Raw genomic sequence first — 18,417 nt, 5'->3', positions numbered from 1 at the left:
CTCTGCAAGAAACAGAGCACTCCAAAAATTATGGTGAAGAATTCTGCCATTCCTTTAGCAGTAAATTACCAGCACAACATCCCTTGCTACTGGCATAGGTGTTATGCAGAAGAATACAAGAACAGGCTTGTCCACATAGCTACTGTTCCCAAGTTTTTCCTTGCAACAGCGTCCTTCACACGTATGCTTCTAGGGGATTCTGCCATCTGAATGGATGTGGCAATAAATGGGATTTGAAGACCCAGATTTTGGCTCTAATTCTTCATGAATTTGTTCTGTGATTCTCTCTATCCCTCGCTTGCTTTCTAGTGAGCAGGACAGGGGTTTTGCAGTGCTTTTTTTCTAGCTGATATTCATTACTGGGACTCTGGCTTCTCTGCCCCCATTTATTATCAGCCACAAGAACAGAGGAGTGTCCCAGGGCTGCAGGAAGCCAAGCCCACACAACTGTACAAAACCTTCACATTGCTGATGCAAATCCCACTGCTGCACCTCTAACTTGGGCAGACCTGCAAGGGAAACCTGCCACTCTTCTGGCTTAACCTGGGATATGGACAGAGTTGCTGGGAATTGCTAGAAATGCCCTTTTCCTCCTTAAAATATTCCCTACCTCTGCTGGGTTGTGGTCCTTGTATGACCTCTCCACACTGACAGCACTGGCTGGACTGGCACCTAAAACAAAAGGCAGGTTCTCCAAGGAGACTAAAATTAAGCGTTATTAAAACCCAGTGGAAACATTTACCGTGGGGACTCCCTGGCACAAACAGCGTGGTCAGGCTCCGAGCTGAACGTGTGACTGTTGTGCTTGTCAAGGCTTCCTGCTCTGTTTGTTTTTCCTTCTGACTACACTCGATTGCCAAGAAATGAATAAAACAACACGAGCAACAGGGATGGAAGTGGTGGCTTTAAGGCTAAAAGAAAGGACTCCACAGGAAAGCAAAGCAGTATTGTTGTGACTAAAATACCAAAGCCTTTTTCCTGGGACTCTTCCTACGTTTGGTGCTCAGCAGCTCATGAAATTATACTGTAAGGTTTTTTCAATTTCTTTCAAAGGGTTCTTCCAGTTATTTCACTATCAAGGGTAGCATCCTCCTCATAATCATCCACACATCACAATAATCACACCTTGTGCTTCACAAAGGGAAAGCAGAAGAGCAGAAGCCCAGCTCAAGGAGGCCCTGCTATCCCTGATACTAAAGAGCTCACACTTCATCAAAAGCTAAATTTAGCTGCTATTTCCTGGCCTGAAGAACTCATGGCCTAATGAGCCAGCTTCAGCAACACCTTCTTTCCAACTAGAGGGAAGAACAAAAAAAAATCTGAGATTTTGATTGCTGCTCATGGAAAGAACAGGGACCCCATCATTTGGCAGGGGGAAAGAAAACACAAGCCCTCAGCATGTCTAGAAAACTGACACTTCATGATCCCCAAAAACCTGACTGCCCATGGCTCCCACATGGGACAATGGGAATTCCCAAATGCCAGGCAGTGAAATGCTAAGATAGCTGTGCTTATTCAACAAACACTGAGTGGGAAGATCTCCACACGTGAAAATGACTTTTAAATGTGAACCCAGCCTGGATTAAGCTGTCTGCTTCCTGAGAACAGGTCTTCCTCTGAAACCCAGGTAGACACGTCCTGCTACCGTGATCCGATTTCCTAAGAGGAGCTGCATCACCTCCGGCACTGCCTGTCAGATTTCATGTGCTAAAATAGGTTGGGATGGGTCAGTGTTGCCATGGGAGGGCTTGGGATGATGTAAGGAAAGGTAATGGCACTCTTCCCTCTCTGACTCATTACTGTGCACTAATAAGCCAGAAATAGAGCCTGGTGACAGCAGACAGAGGGGATGAAAACTTGAACATGGACAGGGGCTCTCCTGTGGCATCTCACACAGAATTGTTTAGGTTAGAAAATACCTCTAAGATCAAATCCAGCACTGCCAAGCTCATCACTAAGCCATATCCCCAGGTGCCACATCTACATCTTTTAAATACCTCCAGAGATGGTGACTCAATCACTTCCCTGGGCAGCCTGAGAACACTTTTGGTGAAGAATTTTTTCCTAATAGCCAATCCAAACCTCCACAGCCTTTCCCTCACCCACTAAGCAGGTCACCTTGTCACAGGAGGAGGGCAGGTTGGTCAAGCAGGACCAGCCTTTCATAAATCCATGCTCCTTTCAATGAAGCAGAAATTGGAATCTTAAATTCTTCTCAAAAATGAAAAATTGGGAAAGTCTGTGATTCAAATACTAAACTGCTTTGTTTTATGTCAATAATATCCTATGGTATTAAAGAATTTACAATGCAGCATGTGCAAAAACATAGATCAAAATATAAAATTGGTAATAATCAGAAATATTAAATAAGCTTGGGGTAGTCAGCACAGTTCATTTAGACATTTTTACATATATACACACACACACACACTTTATTATATTTAAAGGCTTTGGAAAAAAAATTAAAATACAGATTTCACCAAAAGTGCACTTCAGAAGAAACAGTACTGGGAACATGTTTTGGACTACTTTGACTTGTTCTACTATCATACACTTCCTGATACTAGAGCTGGACATTACATCAGAGCATGATGCTGCTCAGATTAGCAGAGCAGAATGATTTCATAAAAAACTGGAAGTCACTGGATTTCCCAGAGATGTACTGAAGTCTCTCACAAATCTGGAAATAACTGAGCTATGCAAGGGCTACTTTCTCAGCTCCTCAGTTAAAGTTTGGTGTCTTTTGGATACCTCTACTCTTCGTTACATCTACAAGAAAATTTCTGCTGAACTCAACTACTTCATAAATCCAGCTTTTTCAACTTTATTTCTTCAGCAGACTAAACATAACTTTGAGAACTGTTTTGGATTTGTGAATACACATTACAACTGTATAAGGGAAATCTAATTTTATACTCCCTCCAATCTGACCACATCTGATGAATCAAGATACTACCAAGGACCAAGTCATACTAAAAACATTTCTTAAAGTTTGTATTTCGAATTACGTTGAAATTCCCATAGTCCTAATGTAATCTGATCCAGGGTGCTCAGCCAGACAGCAATAAACAAAAGTCCAGCTCAGCCCACTTCTCTATGAGTTCCTATGAGGTTACATAAAGACACCAATCTTTTTGAAGAAAATACCTAAGTACCCATGCTAACATGTTGCTGTTTCACAAATATAATTATTTATGTGTTTCGTTTGTTTTTTCTTTTTTTTTTTTTTTTTTTAGGAGACAAATGTCAGGCTGCTTCAGATTACAGCCTGTCTATCCTACCAATTTCCTTTCAACTCAGCAGGAAGCTGTGGGTTCAAGTTTTATCTTGTATAGACCCAAAAGGAAGCTGCCATAAACTACAGTGTAAAGACTTGGAAACAGAATTTGGAAAGGCAGGTGTAACTATTTCATCTGTTGAAACTGATATAAACTTGAAACTACCTTCCCCTTACACTCCTGCCTGGATAAATGCACATACACCACAGTTATGGCTGTATAATCAACTGAAAATCAAACCAACGTTGAGAAACATGAGAGAGAACCATGCAAGAGTTAAGTTGAAGCCAGATTGGTATTTTTCAAAGTTCTTTGGGGGCAATGCAGCCTTTCCTACTTACTCCAGAGTATTTCTAAAACTCAGTGCTGTGGAGTGCTTTTCTGTCACTAAAACTTGTAGTGACCTAAGGGGGCCTATAAAGCCTCAAGTGGATGAAGAAATCTGGAATAATGTAAACATAGTGTCTTCTGTTTGAAAACAATACTTCAGAGAACCAGTATATATAGACATCTATACAAATATACTGAAATATTTCAGTGAAGACTGAGTATTTTTTTTAAATAGGTATCTGTCAGTTCCAGTGCAAGTTCTGGGTTTCCTATATGAATTCAAGGGTGAAATTTAACTTTTTTCACACAGAAATAGGACTGTATGCAAAAATACAGTAATTCCAGGCCCATATCGATGTGCTTTACACAGAGCACTACTCTGCTACACAAATTCAGCAAGAAGGTTTAATCACTGTGGCCCAAAATTTCCATTCTGACTGCTGAACACCACAAAGAGCTTCAGAGCTATCACCCTGAGCAAATTTTCTCATGGTTAGATAATTTCACGGCACCAAGTTCTCTGCCTTTTCTGAGTCCGCCAAATTACAATTTCATGCACAGGAAGAAGAAAGTTGAAGGAGACTCACAGTAAGAGAAAAATAAATTTGTACTTTTATGTTTACTGTACCTGCAGTAGGACAGTACCCCCCGGGATTGTGAGCTGTAAACAGTACTTAGGGGCATTCTCCCAGGAGAGCAGTTGAACATCTTCAATAGCACTGTAGGAAATGGAGTTTTCCATGTACCCAGTTGGCTGCAAGAAAACAAAGGAGAAGGGAAAAAAAAAATGTTTACTTAGCCATCCTAAGTTTCACAATTTCCAAGTAAGAACGGCACTGTGAAAATTACTCTTGGTGTTGAAAATATCTGCAAAATCTAACTGAAAAGCAAACTTCCTACCCAGGTCACTCAGAAGAGAGACCCATCCAGCCACCTTCCTTCCACTCGTTCAAGTGTTAAGATCACTCACATGAAAACAAAACCAGGCCAGTCCATGCCTGAAATACACAAATGTCAACCTGTCCTGGACCCAAAAATCAATGGAACCTAATTCCAGGTTGAACTGAGCTATGAAAGGGTCTGTCCATGCACATGGTCTCAATGCATGAAGAAGCACCTCAATCACACAGACAGATCAGCACTGTCCTATAACAAAGCTGCTTTATTCTACACATTCCCCAGCTGCAATTTTGATCAACCACATCACCAAGATCCAGATCCCTTCACTTGACAGTGGTTCTTGGGGCTCCAAAGATACAGCCCTCAAGTTTCAGACTCAAGCAAAAGCAAAGCATCCAAGGTACTCATCTTGGCCTACAGGTAAGTACTGGTTTCCTGAAGAGAGTGCTGGCATCTGGCTTAAAATGAAAGTCACCATTAAGGCACAAATAAGTAACTGCATTTTGCAATTAAATGTACAATACAAACTGATAGTTGCAGGAAAACAAACCTAAACATCAAATTCCTTGTTAGTATCCCTGTAATTCTTAGGCATTACAGAACTACAATTACCTTTGAGATAAGATGAAATATAAATATATCTATGCAAGCATACATGAAATTATGTCTTTAAGTAAATACACAGTGCTATAGCTGTGTATCTATTGAGTATGCATACATACTCTGTACTTTATGCAAGTAATTTTTAAAGTAATTGAATATTCAACAGAGGTCCTCCAAAGACATCATTTCCTTTGCTGTGCTACAGCATAAGTGAACTGATCAGAACTGCTGTGGCAGAGAAACTATTTTCATACAAAAATAATTAGTCCCACCTCATGGATAAACCATAGACTTGACCATGTCTTTCAAGAGAATAGAGCTCATTACATTTATGAATTATTTTCTCACTATTACTGATTTACATATAACTTCAACTTCTCAAACTCACTCCCACTGTGCCCAATACAGAAGTTATTTTTAACTGACGGTCTTGAAATAACGAAGGCAAGGGAGAAACCACATCTATTTCAGGGTCAAACAAGGCCAACTCCTAAAATCACAACACAGGATTCCTGGGGGCGAGTGTGAAATAAGCAAATTGCATTTGGAATGTCTCTACTTGTAATTGGTACAACTTTTCTTCCATAAGTTAAGTAGGTGGTGCATCATCTGGAAACCCTACTTTGGAGTTCTACACTTCATACATGTTTCTAAGCCCATGAACGTCATCCACCAAAAATGCAGTGACAGCCCTGTCACCCACCTTTGCTGCTACAAGAATTCAGCTGTCTTTTCAGCAAGAAAAACCCAGCCAGCCACAGAACTCAACCTCAATATCTTTCTCCCTAACGGTTGTGGCAGCAGTGCTCATTTTGCACCAGCCCTGGGTGAAAACAATTTTCACTGTGTCTTTAACGAAAACCTTGTTATGCAGGAAGTATGATAAACTTCTGCTTATTCATTTACCCACAATATTGTTCTACACTAGTGACTGGAATCCCAGTGGCTTAATACTGATACTGTACGTCATGCGTTGCCTACTGGAGAGTAATTATCTCGTTCTCACAGGAAGCCAAAGGCCCAAGATCCTTTGGTAATCAGCATTACAACACTCAGGGAAAAATATCAAAACAGCCAACATAAAATCTAGTATGCTCAGGGGGCAAAGTTATCAAAAACATGCTCTGAAAGACTGGAGAAGAGAGAAATCCAGAACCAGTTAATATAATATAAAATGAATATAAAATGAAACTAATCAAAGCAATTTAAATTTCTCTTTTAAGAAGGTGCTGACTGCCCTTAATACCCTCCATTAACTTCAAAGAGGATTTTAGGAATTCCCACAGAAGCTATTTCCAAGAGAAGCTTCTCCTATACCTTAAATCATCCATTTAAACAGCAGTAAAGACAGCTGAGCCAGTTGAAGCACATCTATACACAAGGATCTCATCCCAGGCATACCCCTCTTCTCACAGGATGGTCCTTTTCCTTAAGGAGAATGGAGGAGCAGAGTTCTGCAGTTTGCCAAGGATGGGAAGACTACCTAAACCATAATATGGAATTATGCAGATGGTCAATCACTCTAAATGAAAGCCAGTGAGGAACTTTATGTAGCATTCATATGACCCCATGTCCACACCTTCTATCTAGCCATACTACACACATACAGTTGTTTGCTATCTTACTCAAAAAATGAGTAGCCAAAATCTACTTCAATCCTTGTAAGCATCATCATATGCATTGCTTCTGCTTTCACTAAAACACAATATTTTAAGTGAAATATTTTCAGTTCTGAAAACACAAGTTATAGGCAACTTCACCTCTGTTTCACAATGGAGAGAGTCTAAAGCACAGTAATTTATCACTGTATAGAGCCCCTTAAAATTTTGCTGTGCAACACTGAGGACCATGCTCCCACATCAGGGCTGGGCAGAAATGCCCTGAAGAAGCACCAAAACAGAGCTGTCATCAGACCTGAGCTCACAGAGCTGTGGTACTCCTCACAGAGCACCCAGAAGGGGAAGGTCAGTCCCACACAAAGGTGTCCTTTCCCTAATCTCTCCACACACACAGATACAAGGACAGAGCTGTGCTCCTCAGCAGTGTATTCTCAAGACCAAGCACAGTTCAGCCATTTATCAGGAAATGGCCTGAGGTAAAACCACAGTCTGAGTCACTGGTTTCTCTTAAAACACAGGTTATTCTGACATTCAGGTATGTGAACGTCAATCACAGTGAATCATTGTGGTTGATAAATAAGCAGTGCAAGTGCTGCACATTCTCATGTTGCAGCTGGTCTTGCTCGCATCCACCCCCCAGAAGCTGCATCCTCACCCCCAGGTCTCTGCATGGGAAAGTCAAATCAGAACAACATGCAAAGGCCAGAAATGTGGATCCAGAGGTTTGAAAACTCCAGTAATGAGATAGCTCCTCAGTGGGTCACCACGAAGTATCTGGCATGAATACTAGTCTTAAGCAGCATTCCCACCTCCATCCACCCACTTTGTCTCTGCCTGTACAAATATTTGTCTGGCTGTGGCGTCAGGCAGATCAGGGAACCCATCCAGCTTTTGCCAGATTACTTTTGAGCTCCTTCAGCCCCATTTCTAACATGAAACAGAAAATACTATGTTAACATAACTCAGGGGCAGCACATCATTTGGAAGGGGGAGCTGAGGACCTGAATACTTCAGTTTAATTATTGGTATCAGACAGTCTAAAGCCACAGCATCTTGAGCAGCAGCATGTCAAGTTCAGTTGAAAATGCCTTTATTTAAGAAAATAGTAATTCTTATTTTTAGAGTTGTCATTTTTGAAAGGAGATTTATATTTCCTGGCAAAGTCTGAAATCTCTGAAACAAAGCAAGATAATGAACTTCTCTACCTCACTCTACAAAATTAATCCTGACTTAAGAAAGTTTGGCCAGAGAAGCTACATATGTCAGCTTATAGATTTACAGTTACAGGTTGAACTTCTGGCTGTTTGCTGTTGAATATGTTCTGAAAAAAAGTAAGAGATTCGTAAATGAAAATGTCATTTCTTACAACAAATAAAAACCCAATAAGGAAACATTTTTCTCTTCCCAGTAGCCTTTAGCTCCCTAACAAAACATGCAACTTGTCCACTGGGAAATCAGGCATGTTTTAACTTGGTCTTTTTTCAGTTCCGCAAAGATTTATTAATCATACAGCTCTGAAACTTTGCACCAGAACAGGCACACACCAAAACCTACTACAAATCAAATCTTAGGGGAATCCAGTGCTCCCAAAACTGGAAGAACGTGTAGGTTCCTGCGTAAGCCTGGTTTTCTCTTGTGTTTCTGAGAAAAGTCAGCAGCAGCAAACTACTCAATAATGCAAAAATCTGCCCACTTGTCTCCATGGGAAATTCTACAAGGGAAAGAATAAACATGACGTCCATTGTTAATATGAGGCTTGTATGCACTTAGTCATATAATGCACTAAACCTTCAGCTGCATATTTTCTAAAGAAAGCACCTAGAAAAGATGAATTCTACAAATAGAGATGGTTATTTGCATTAAAACATACTTAGACTGACAGCTCCCACCAACACAACAACAATGGAGAATGATTTTCCCAATTAAATACTCCAGATGGTCGGGGAAAATGGAGCTATTCCAGACCCTCTCTTCTGCTGTCAGGTGCTTACTTCTCTCTTGGCTGCTCTTAAGAATGAGCCATGCTCCTGCTGTAGCCCAGGTGCTGAGCATGCCATGTCACATATAAGTTTTCCATACCCAAATAAGATTTAGCCCTGCTAAATAATACATAGGAAGAGCCGATTGCCCTCAAAACTTTTATGGGGGTGGAGACTATTCAGTTGATACTGAAGGGTAATGGACTCTGAAAGTACTGAAAACAATGGCTGATTTAAAATAAATCTTTGTTAGAAGACATCCATGGCTCCAGAGAACGTCCCTGCAACAACAGATATTTCAGATAAGGGCAATTAACATATTTGCCCATTAACTAAAGATCCTATCAGAAGACATTTATCAAGTTTGGCAATTACCAGTACTATACCACAATATGCAGTACAGTACAATTTGTCTTTTTCTTGACATGGAAGAATTTACTGCCACACTCACTTGTCATGATGACTTGAGAGAGTCAATGTTAATCTCATGGAGATTAACCTGAGAACAAAACAGACAAAAGGACTGACAGCAAGAAGACACCCAACTCTGCCCCAAAACTACACAAAGGTATTTCTGAGCTTTCTTGGAACAACATTCTCATCTAATCCATCAGACTTCCAGGTCTCCCAGCCTGCCCATCATAACCATTCCCTCCCCACTCCTCCAGGTAAATAGGTGGTTTCATGTGTTGGACCACAAGATTCCACCTGCTCTGAATAGTGAAATGGGTGCTCAGTCCAAGGATGGGGCAAATCTAAATTTATTTCTGCTTGGAGGTGCACTATCTCTAAGCATCTCCAAATTGGGTATTGATGCTTGGCAGGGTTTTGATTGGTTGGATTTTAATTTTTTTTTTTTTTTTAAACGGGGACATTGTGACTGAAATCTTCAGTAAGGTTCCATGTCAGTCAAAGTCAAGGTGTAAAAATTCAGTGGTGACTGTAGGAAAAGGAGGGAGGGGGTTTTCCAGCACAATTCTCTGTCTGGGTGACTGTGTGTATAAACACCCGTGCACGTCTGTGTGTGTATGAATGTATACACACACTGCCTGCCTTTATAGCTACACAGTGATAAAAGATTGCAGGAATATATCCCACATTCTCTACAAAAAATACAGCAGCAACTGTCATATGCTCAGTGCAAAGTAGCTCAGGTGTAGTGACAAGATTTAATTGAGGAAGACCAGGTCCTCCACAGAGCTGGTCATCCAAAATAAATCAGTGGAGCTTCACTGATTTATACCAGCTGGGAATCTTTACTCAGAAATCCAACAGAAGTTCAACCAAATCTAGCTCAGCAGCAAAAATGTGCATAAATCTCTTCCTTCCTCTAAATATTTAAAACAACCAAGACTGGAGGCTGTTGCATTAATTAACCTTACAAAACTGATAAAAATGTAAGAGCTGCCAGTAAGAAACAGCTTACCCCACACTGTGCAGAAAAAAAAAACTTCCCCCAATCTGCAGTAGGGCTGAAATATCAGTTCTGTGGAGCTTTAGCAAAGGGACAGGCCAAAACTGTCCATCAAAGAGCTGACAAGAAAAAACTGCTCTCAATATTAGGACACATGAGCTTAAAATATGTAAAACCTGTGCAGCAGACACCAGCAGTGGGAAGAACTTCAAATTAATTCAGATCTGAAGCAAGTTAAAAGCACAGAAGTTCATTATTAAGAAAAAGGGAAAATAAGGTCATGTAATGGAATATGTAGCACGACAGGAGAGTCAAATAAGAAGGAGAAATGTATTATTTAACTGAAATTAATATAATTTTTTTTTTAAACAAGGACATTCTTCTATTTTATTGTCAAACACAGGTGAAGGAACACTTCTGAGCACATCGCTTATTTGAATTTCTGAGAGTAAAATAAAACATATCTTGAAGACTTCCCAAAGAGGCCCATTATCAATATAACCTTGTCTAAGCAGCCTGTAGGAAATCAACCCTTTCTCTCTGGCCAGCTTAACATGACAAAGGGAACTCCTTCCTGAGACTGCCAGTAGAGCTGAAAGTTAAACTGGTTGCCATGCTGATGTCCAAAAAGCTCTAAGGTCAAGCCTATCTGAGAAACCTTGTCTCCTGCTTTCAGACCTCAGCTAATAGGGATGAGGACATGCTGCCAGGTGACCACAGCTTACCACTGACATAGTGGCCAAATGTGCCAAATCACTGCCAGAGGGCAGAAACTGGTCCCAGGCCAGGAATCAGGAGTGGAAAGGGAAGAGTTGGGTTTGACACAGTGTGCCAGACACAGTGAGACTTTCACAGGCACTGGCCTGACTGCCCTGCCAGGTGGAGCATCTCTGCTTGGAGCAGCAACTCTCCAAGTGTGCACTGAAGACTTCAACACCTCCCAAGGAATGTGAAGAACTCAGAGCAGAATTACTATCCCCCACTTTCCAGGCAAGAAGAAGAAAATCTCAGTTAAGGCTGTAGCTGCACCATGCTCTTGATCGCACCTGAGGGAACATGAGAAGCCTGAGAGATGTAGGAGAAGAACTCAGACTTCCTGACTCCAACTGTGTGAATCAGCTTCAAAAACATCCTTCTCCTCCTCCAAAACTGGGTCACCAACTCACAAGAATGACCAATCCTTAGAAGGGTTCATGTTCTCCACATTTTTGCATTTATCACTGCAGTCCATGAAACTCTCCTTTGGGAAGAAATACTCCCCAGCCATGACAAGATGGGTGTGTTATTTATCCAACTTCCTTGAAATTACTTCTGCAAAGAAGGGGCACCACCAGCCAAAATACAGCAGGTACTCACAGGAACAGCAGCAAGAGAACCAGGGACTTCTTGCAGAAAGATTACACACACACACCTACTTCTGTAAGACAGTTGTTAGAGGAATATTGAAAAATCCCTAACTTTTGCCCAGAATATGATATACCTACCGAGTGCTAAATAGATCTTAGGTCACTATAGCAACAACAATTTAACAGAAAACAAAACCACATCCTTGTTCAAGGCTGCTCTCTATTATCAATTCTCTTCCAACAAATCAGCTGTGTCACACTCCATGAAATGCATCAAGTGCTGCTAAATGAGAGAGGATTCTGTGTAAGGATTTCAGACCAAGCAGACACAATGTCTGCTAGATTAAAATTCCACCCTTTAATGACTGCTTTAACCAGGGGCAGCTCTGAGAGCTGGGAATCAACTGGCTTCAAATACAAAGGTGGCACCTGGATAATCAGTCTGTTGAAAAACTGGAAGCTGGTGTGTCATGTGAACAGGAGACCTCTGTGCAGCTGGGTTTTTCAGAACTGGTTTAGGTACTGGCAAGAGCATGTTCCCAATGCAGATCATCCTTGCACTTGCAGTGGTTTTTACTTCTGGTTTACAGATCCCCAAAGGCCTGCCGTTCACCATCTCTGTTAGGTCAACAAAAGGTGAGGAAGGAAACCACAATTGTTATCAGTAGGGTCACATCTGCTGTGCAAGGATCTGCTCCTCCCATGGAAAATTGTAGGGGTTTACACACCAAAAAGGCTGAAGGCAGCTGTGAGGGAAGCAACACATTCACCTCTGTCACCTGAGAATATGAAGTCAAACCAGAAAGGCCATCCAAGTGTAAATTACTGAATTTGTAAGAAGCTGAGCTATCCAGGATCTCAGGTCCCATTAGAAATACAGAATCTGAATCATGGACTCTGCAATACTGACAGTTCTCACCACCTCCTCAAGGCTCATACCAGCTCATTTTTTACTACACTTTATTTACAAGAAATTAAATTGTTGCAAAATTACACATAGCATAAATAAAATATACACTAAGATCTGTTTTTCATTTCAAGAAGCATTCTCCAACATTACTGATCATGCCCATGCCTTCTACCTGTAGAACAGTGGATCCCTTAGACACTGTAATAATCAATTTCCAATAACAAATTTTTCCTTTTCTTTTTAATGCACCCTTAACCTTGCAGTTCCCAGGAAACCATATCCAATCTCAATTTGATGAACAAGTACAGAACAGGGAGTGCAGTAACCCAACCAAGCTTCTGAATTCCCCATAGAGAATGCTCTTATCTTGTAGCTTTTGGAGAAAATATGAACAGGTCTTGAGTTCCCAGGAAACCATATCCAATCTCAATTTGATGAACAAGTACAGAACAGGGAGTGCAGTAACCCAACCAAGCTTCTGAATTCCCCATAGAGAATGCTCTTATCTTGTAGCTTTTGGAGAAAATATGAACAGGTCTTGAGTTCCCAGGAAAAAAATTAATACAGCTCTGTGCTGTAAGAGAGAAGAGAAAGGACATGCAGCAGAGACTTCAAGAAAGCCATAGATACCCTGCTAATGACAGTCTCACTAAACTCACACTGTTATTAGGGAAAAAAAAAACAACAGGCACCTCCTGGAGATGAGTCAGAGCCATTTGGAATCACCTTCTGCTACAGGAGGAGGTGGGAAAATGTGCTTAAAGTGGCAGTGCTTTGTCTGACCTGTCTTACCTCCTACAATAACTTGGACAGGTCTGCTGAATTTTAAGTGAGATTCATCTCTCGTGTCTGCAGCAGTGATTTCCCCCTGATTCTGTGTCTCTCAGCACTACAGAATGACAGGAATGGAAAATGCCCTTTCCTTCCCTCCAGCAGGAACTCTCCTGCAGAGCCTGGAAGCGCCGGGTACCTCCTCCACTGCTGGTGTCCCTCATTGTTTAACATCTGACTGGCTGTTTGTACTGGGAGGGAGTGCTGCTATTTAAATAGAGCTGACTGAAGTATTGCAATACCTCTGAGGAAGGCAGACAGTGAGGGAATGGAGAAGGAGAGGACAACTGCAGTGAAATACCAGAGTAAATATTGGAGCAAAGTGTCAGCTGACTGGGAAATGCATAATGGAGAGGACACAGAACACCAACTAGAACTGAAATTACCTTTTTAAGTTCTCTTACTGCGCAAACAGATACAATGCAAAGGATACTATGCAAAGCAAAGTCGTATTTTGGTTTAAGAAAGAAAGTAATTAAATATTTAGCTAAAATCACAAAGGCTTTGTGCTCATAGAGAATGAAGTGGTATGAACCTGGCATACCCAACTAGCAAACTTTTTGTTTCAATACAACATTTAATAGCCTAGCAAGTTACTTTTTCAAGAAAGGCGTCCTTATCATCATCTCCACAGACACACTTTGAAAAGCAGAACAGAGAACAGCCCTACAATTAGGCACTATGAAACTGGCAAACCCTTTCATCTGGGTGGCTCCTGAAAGGCTGGAGAAGAATTCCAAGGAATTGCAATAGTTCCCCCAGGGATCCCTGTGCTCACACAGCTTTGAAGAGATGCCTCCCAGCCAAGCCCTGTTTATCAGGAGCTCATGCATCACGCACTGCTCTTCTGTCTCACAGTGTGTTTTGGAGAACTGAGCCACCTCAGTCCTCCAACAGCATTTTCTGTTCCAACAGGATGATTCAGCCCTCAACAAGACACACTCACTTGTTTCCTCTGCATGCTGTGACACAGGGCTCACTCTTGGGCAACAAAATAAATGTACCTGCCCTCCTTGCTACTGCTTGAGAGACGAGCCAGGGGCTCCCACAACACACCAGACCATGTAGATGCATCTCTGGGTGATGCAATTTTGGAAAAACCCAGTTACTTGTACAGCCAGCAGCTAGTGATGCACATCTGAAGGTGAAAAGAAATACAAGTGTTTCCCAGGCTGCAGGAAAAATCAGCTTTCTGGATTTCTTACACCTGTCTACTTGGCCTTACTTATATTTCCAGACCATAAAGAAGCCACAATGCTGTTGGGAAAAATCGTGTAGCAAACAATCAACACAGAGATGACTTATACACTTGAGAGTTACACATTCAGTGAAAAAACACCCTCTCAAAACAGCATCTTTGCATACTACATTAGGGTGACTTTCCCCCGCTCCCCCTTTCCAGTTTCACATCAAAAATATGTTTTGAAATAACTCCAGCCTTTAAGACAAGCTGAACTTTCAGGCTGTGTCAGCACAATGGCTGCAAGTTTCACTCCCACCTTTGGCAACTATGTTTTGGTTTTCAAATTCAATTACATTGGGCTTGAAAACCAAAGGTCTGTGCATAATTCTGCAGCAACATCTTTGTCTTCTATCAGAATTACTGCATTAATTTGTTTACTGTCTCTAAAGGAAATACCTAATTTCTATAAAACCTTCAATATTGCAAACACAAGTTTGTAAGACTGAGTTTTCCAGTCAGGGAAGAAAGTGCACTTGTTCACAGCTTTGACCTCAGTGAACAGTTACTACTATTAGCCTGGGAAATTTCCACCAAGGAAATCTGAATGTCATTAGTGAACTGCTTGCCCAAAATTAAACTGGCCACTGGTTTTTCAACAGACAGCTAACAGAAAGCCAACACTCCTGAAGTACATCAGCATTTCTTGGTAAATCTGAATTCAACCCATCACAGCCTTACAGCCACCGGTGAGTGTTATGATGTGGCCTCTAAACGCTGATGAAAACATGAGTTGCTTCCCCTTGGTGACAGTTTGGTTTCAGCAGAATACAAAAGCTTCCAAACTAGATGTATGTCTGAACTCTACACCTGAACACACATCCTGCATTTTGCCAACTACTGCTTACATCAGCTTTACTCAAAGCAGGAATGGAAAAAAGGCGTAAGCGTTCCTGCCCTCCTCTGTGTAATTAAAATCCACAAATGCCACCACGTCACTGTATGACACCATTGCTGCACAGCTCACAACCTCAACAGTGACCTAGGAATTGCCTTGGCTACATGTTCCTACAGCACTGACAGACTCTCATGGCACTATTACATTGAAAAATGCGGTTTACCCACAAATCAACCTGAGCAGAACGAGTATGAAGGGCTGAAAATCAAGAATAACTAACATCATTTTCCTCCTTACATCTTTCCAGATACCTTTTACAGAAGAATGCTTTATATAGAGATTTGTTTATTAATTTCCCCAGAGATAAAGAAACAGGTCAAATAAATATAAAGCATCCTAAAATAAGGCACAGCATCCATGTTTAACCTCTGAAAAAGGCCCAAATGCTCAGCAAGCTTCAGCTAGATGTTATCAAGTCATTTCAGGGAAGCATTATTATTGGAAAGGAAATACAAAGCTTGCAAAATAAAGTAACCTCTGTCTTTTTCTCTTTCCTGCATCCTAGTGAAAAAGACCTTTCTGCTTTCTGTTTCTGAAAAATGTATCATTTTAAAATATAGATCTTTGAATAACAAATCAGATTCTGTTCTTGTTTTCTTGAAACAGATTACCAGGTCTTACTGGAAATTATTAAAACAGAAACCAAAACCAAATTCAACACTGCAAACAGCATAGCAGATGATTTCCAAATACTCCAATACTCCAACATTTTCAAGATTTTTGATCCCTAAATTCCACTCAAAAGTTGAGACAACAACTGAGGAAAATGCTTCTCTGCTTCAGATTTAAGTTCAGAACCTTAACCTCAAATCTTGCTCTTTGGAAAGCAAAAAAAAAAAAGAAAAAAGTCAGAATCAGATCTGAAGTACCGATAGAACGTTTCAGTTTGACCCACATCCTAACACCTCTGCAGTCAATCCTAACAATCTTCTGCCAGCACCACTCTTGAAGCACAGATCAAAGGTTTTACTGTACATTTGGAGCCTTTCCTGTGATGCAAGGATTAGGCATGAAGAAGGAGCATCTTATTTTCAAAGGTGCAACTGCCTGTGAGTGTATCTAGTGCATATCAGAGCATCACGAGCTCAGCCACAAACCCCAGTGCCAGACAAACCACACCTCTGAAATTCTTGTCTTGTCTCCCATATTCTTTTTTATCTCATCTAAGCTCACTGTCTCTACATGCCTGCTCACCAGGAAGATATACCTAGTCATCAGCCTCCCTATTATTTTTATTACTATTTTAATGAAATTGTTTCCATTTCTTTCCAGTATAATGTTCATTTGCGAGGTTGTGACGCGGAGATAGAAACTGTAGATGCCACTGAATTCTAACAGCACTTTTAAAAACACAGCCCTCACATCTAACCCTGCAGTAATCTAACACTAGATTAAGTATATTATTGTCTCTGAAATATCACATCCAGCTCCAAGTATACAGCTGCAGATGCACACAAGAGTCAATAACATTGCACAGAGAAAACTGTGTTCAGGATGAATACAAGTCCTGGTACTTTCAAGAACAAAGGCTTCATCATGAGGACTCAAAACTGGTTATTTCAGTAGCTGCATTAGGTTTTACTCATGTGAAGAAAAAGAAACATAACTCTGTCCTTCAGTAACTAGGAGCACTTTGGGCAAGTCATTAGGAAAACTGTTGGTGCACTCAATTTAGAAGCCCAGGTACTGCAGACATATTTCGAGACAAGCAACCAGTGGCTGTAACAACCTTTATCACATGAGAAAAGAACTGAGACTCAACCCCTAAACTTGTCATTTGTTCCCTCACACATTCATGAGCAGAATGAAAAGCTTGTGAGCTACAAATTACAAATCAATGCCAAACTTGCTGGATGAGGTTTTGAAGACGTCAGACTAGACAATCACAATGTTTCTTCTCAGGCGTTAAAAACTACGGTCCCTGACTAATGCTGCACCCATTCAGTTCTCCTAGCAGGAAAAAATCATCCTAGAACAAAGAAGAATGGCAACTGTATTATCCTTGCTGAGAATGAAGTAGCACAGGCATGCAACACTGCCACGACAAATAAACAGAGCTATTGACAAGGCACGTTGTGAGAACTATCCATCAACATTAACAAAAGCATAAATAGCCATGAGAGACCATTAAAATGTTGGATCAGAAGAGATGAAGATGACAATTTTGGTGCCAAAAAAATGTTTAAGGCATACACATAGGTGCAAAAATTCACCCATTTCACTAGCAGGATGAATGCAACCCTTGATCCTATTGGTCCTCTTTCCAGCATTCAAATCTGCTCTGATAATCTGCAGTTCACACGTGCTGAAGGTTTTGGGGAAAAAAGAAAACCCACGGTGACCAAAGCTTTATGGAATTTACTTGTCTCCCTAATAATCCACATCACACAATTGCTCTCCACAACATCTAATTAAAATGCTTTCAAAAATGACAGTTCTACAGGAATCTTGGATGCAAGTTATCAGACCCAGAAATTACTCCAGACCTGTCAGACGCAGATGATCAGCAGCTTCTCTGCCATTATACTTGAAGTTTGGACTCCTTGAAATCTCAGTCATTTCATGAACCATTTTACTCAATTAATGACATTCATTATTATGGATTGACATTATATGCAGACAGAACTCAGTAGCTAAACCATGTGTATGTCTTTACGAAGGCTGAGACTGAACCAGGCTGAGGATGGAGATGATTCAGGTGATGCTCTATGACACTTCTGTCTTGACCTATAACAAAGTCTAATGCTCTCCACAAATGAAAGCATCAAAGGTGTGAATTCAGACTACAGACATAATTCAAGAGGCAAAAAGATGTCCCTCTGAGTTATGTAAATAATAAAGCAAATGTAGTACAGCCAAATGCAACTGCATTACAGAAAATAAGTACATACTCCTGCATCTCTTCCTTTTTCTTCTGAATGGCCCCAGAATGCTCTAGGGATATCATTAAAAACCAAAAGAAAGCAAAGAATTTAATAAATCTGAGTCTTTGCTTCTCCAAGTCATGAACAATCAAATGAAGCCCAGGAAAATCCAGCTCTCAGTGAATCAAACGCTAAGACTCAAATC

The 18,417-nt window shown here is 40.8% G+C and overlaps 1 protein-coding gene across 1 annotated transcript in view; it reads right to left on the bottom strand.

Annotated features, from left to right (window-relative positions):
• The window catches only part of CMIP (c-Maf inducing protein), a 129,752-nt gene that overhangs the window by 56,490 nt on the left and 54,845 nt on the right, over positions 1–18,417 (bottom strand). Inside the window, exon 2 of the mRNA XM_030282083.4 lies at positions 4,237–4,362. Within this exon, the coding sequence (XP_030137943.1) occupies positions 4,237–4,362 (126 nt within the window). The remainder of the gene's footprint in view (positions 1–4,236; positions 4,363–18,417) is intronic.

The sequence above is a fragment of the Taeniopygia guttata genome, chromosome 11 (assembly GCF_048771995.1).
Source record: "Taeniopygia guttata chromosome 11, bTaeGut7.mat, whole genome shotgun sequence".
In the NCBI taxonomy this organism is placed as follows: domain Eukaryota; kingdom Metazoa; phylum Chordata; class Aves; order Passeriformes; family Estrildidae; genus Taeniopygia; species Taeniopygia guttata.
This window is presented reverse-complemented; position numbering and strand designations above follow the sequence as displayed.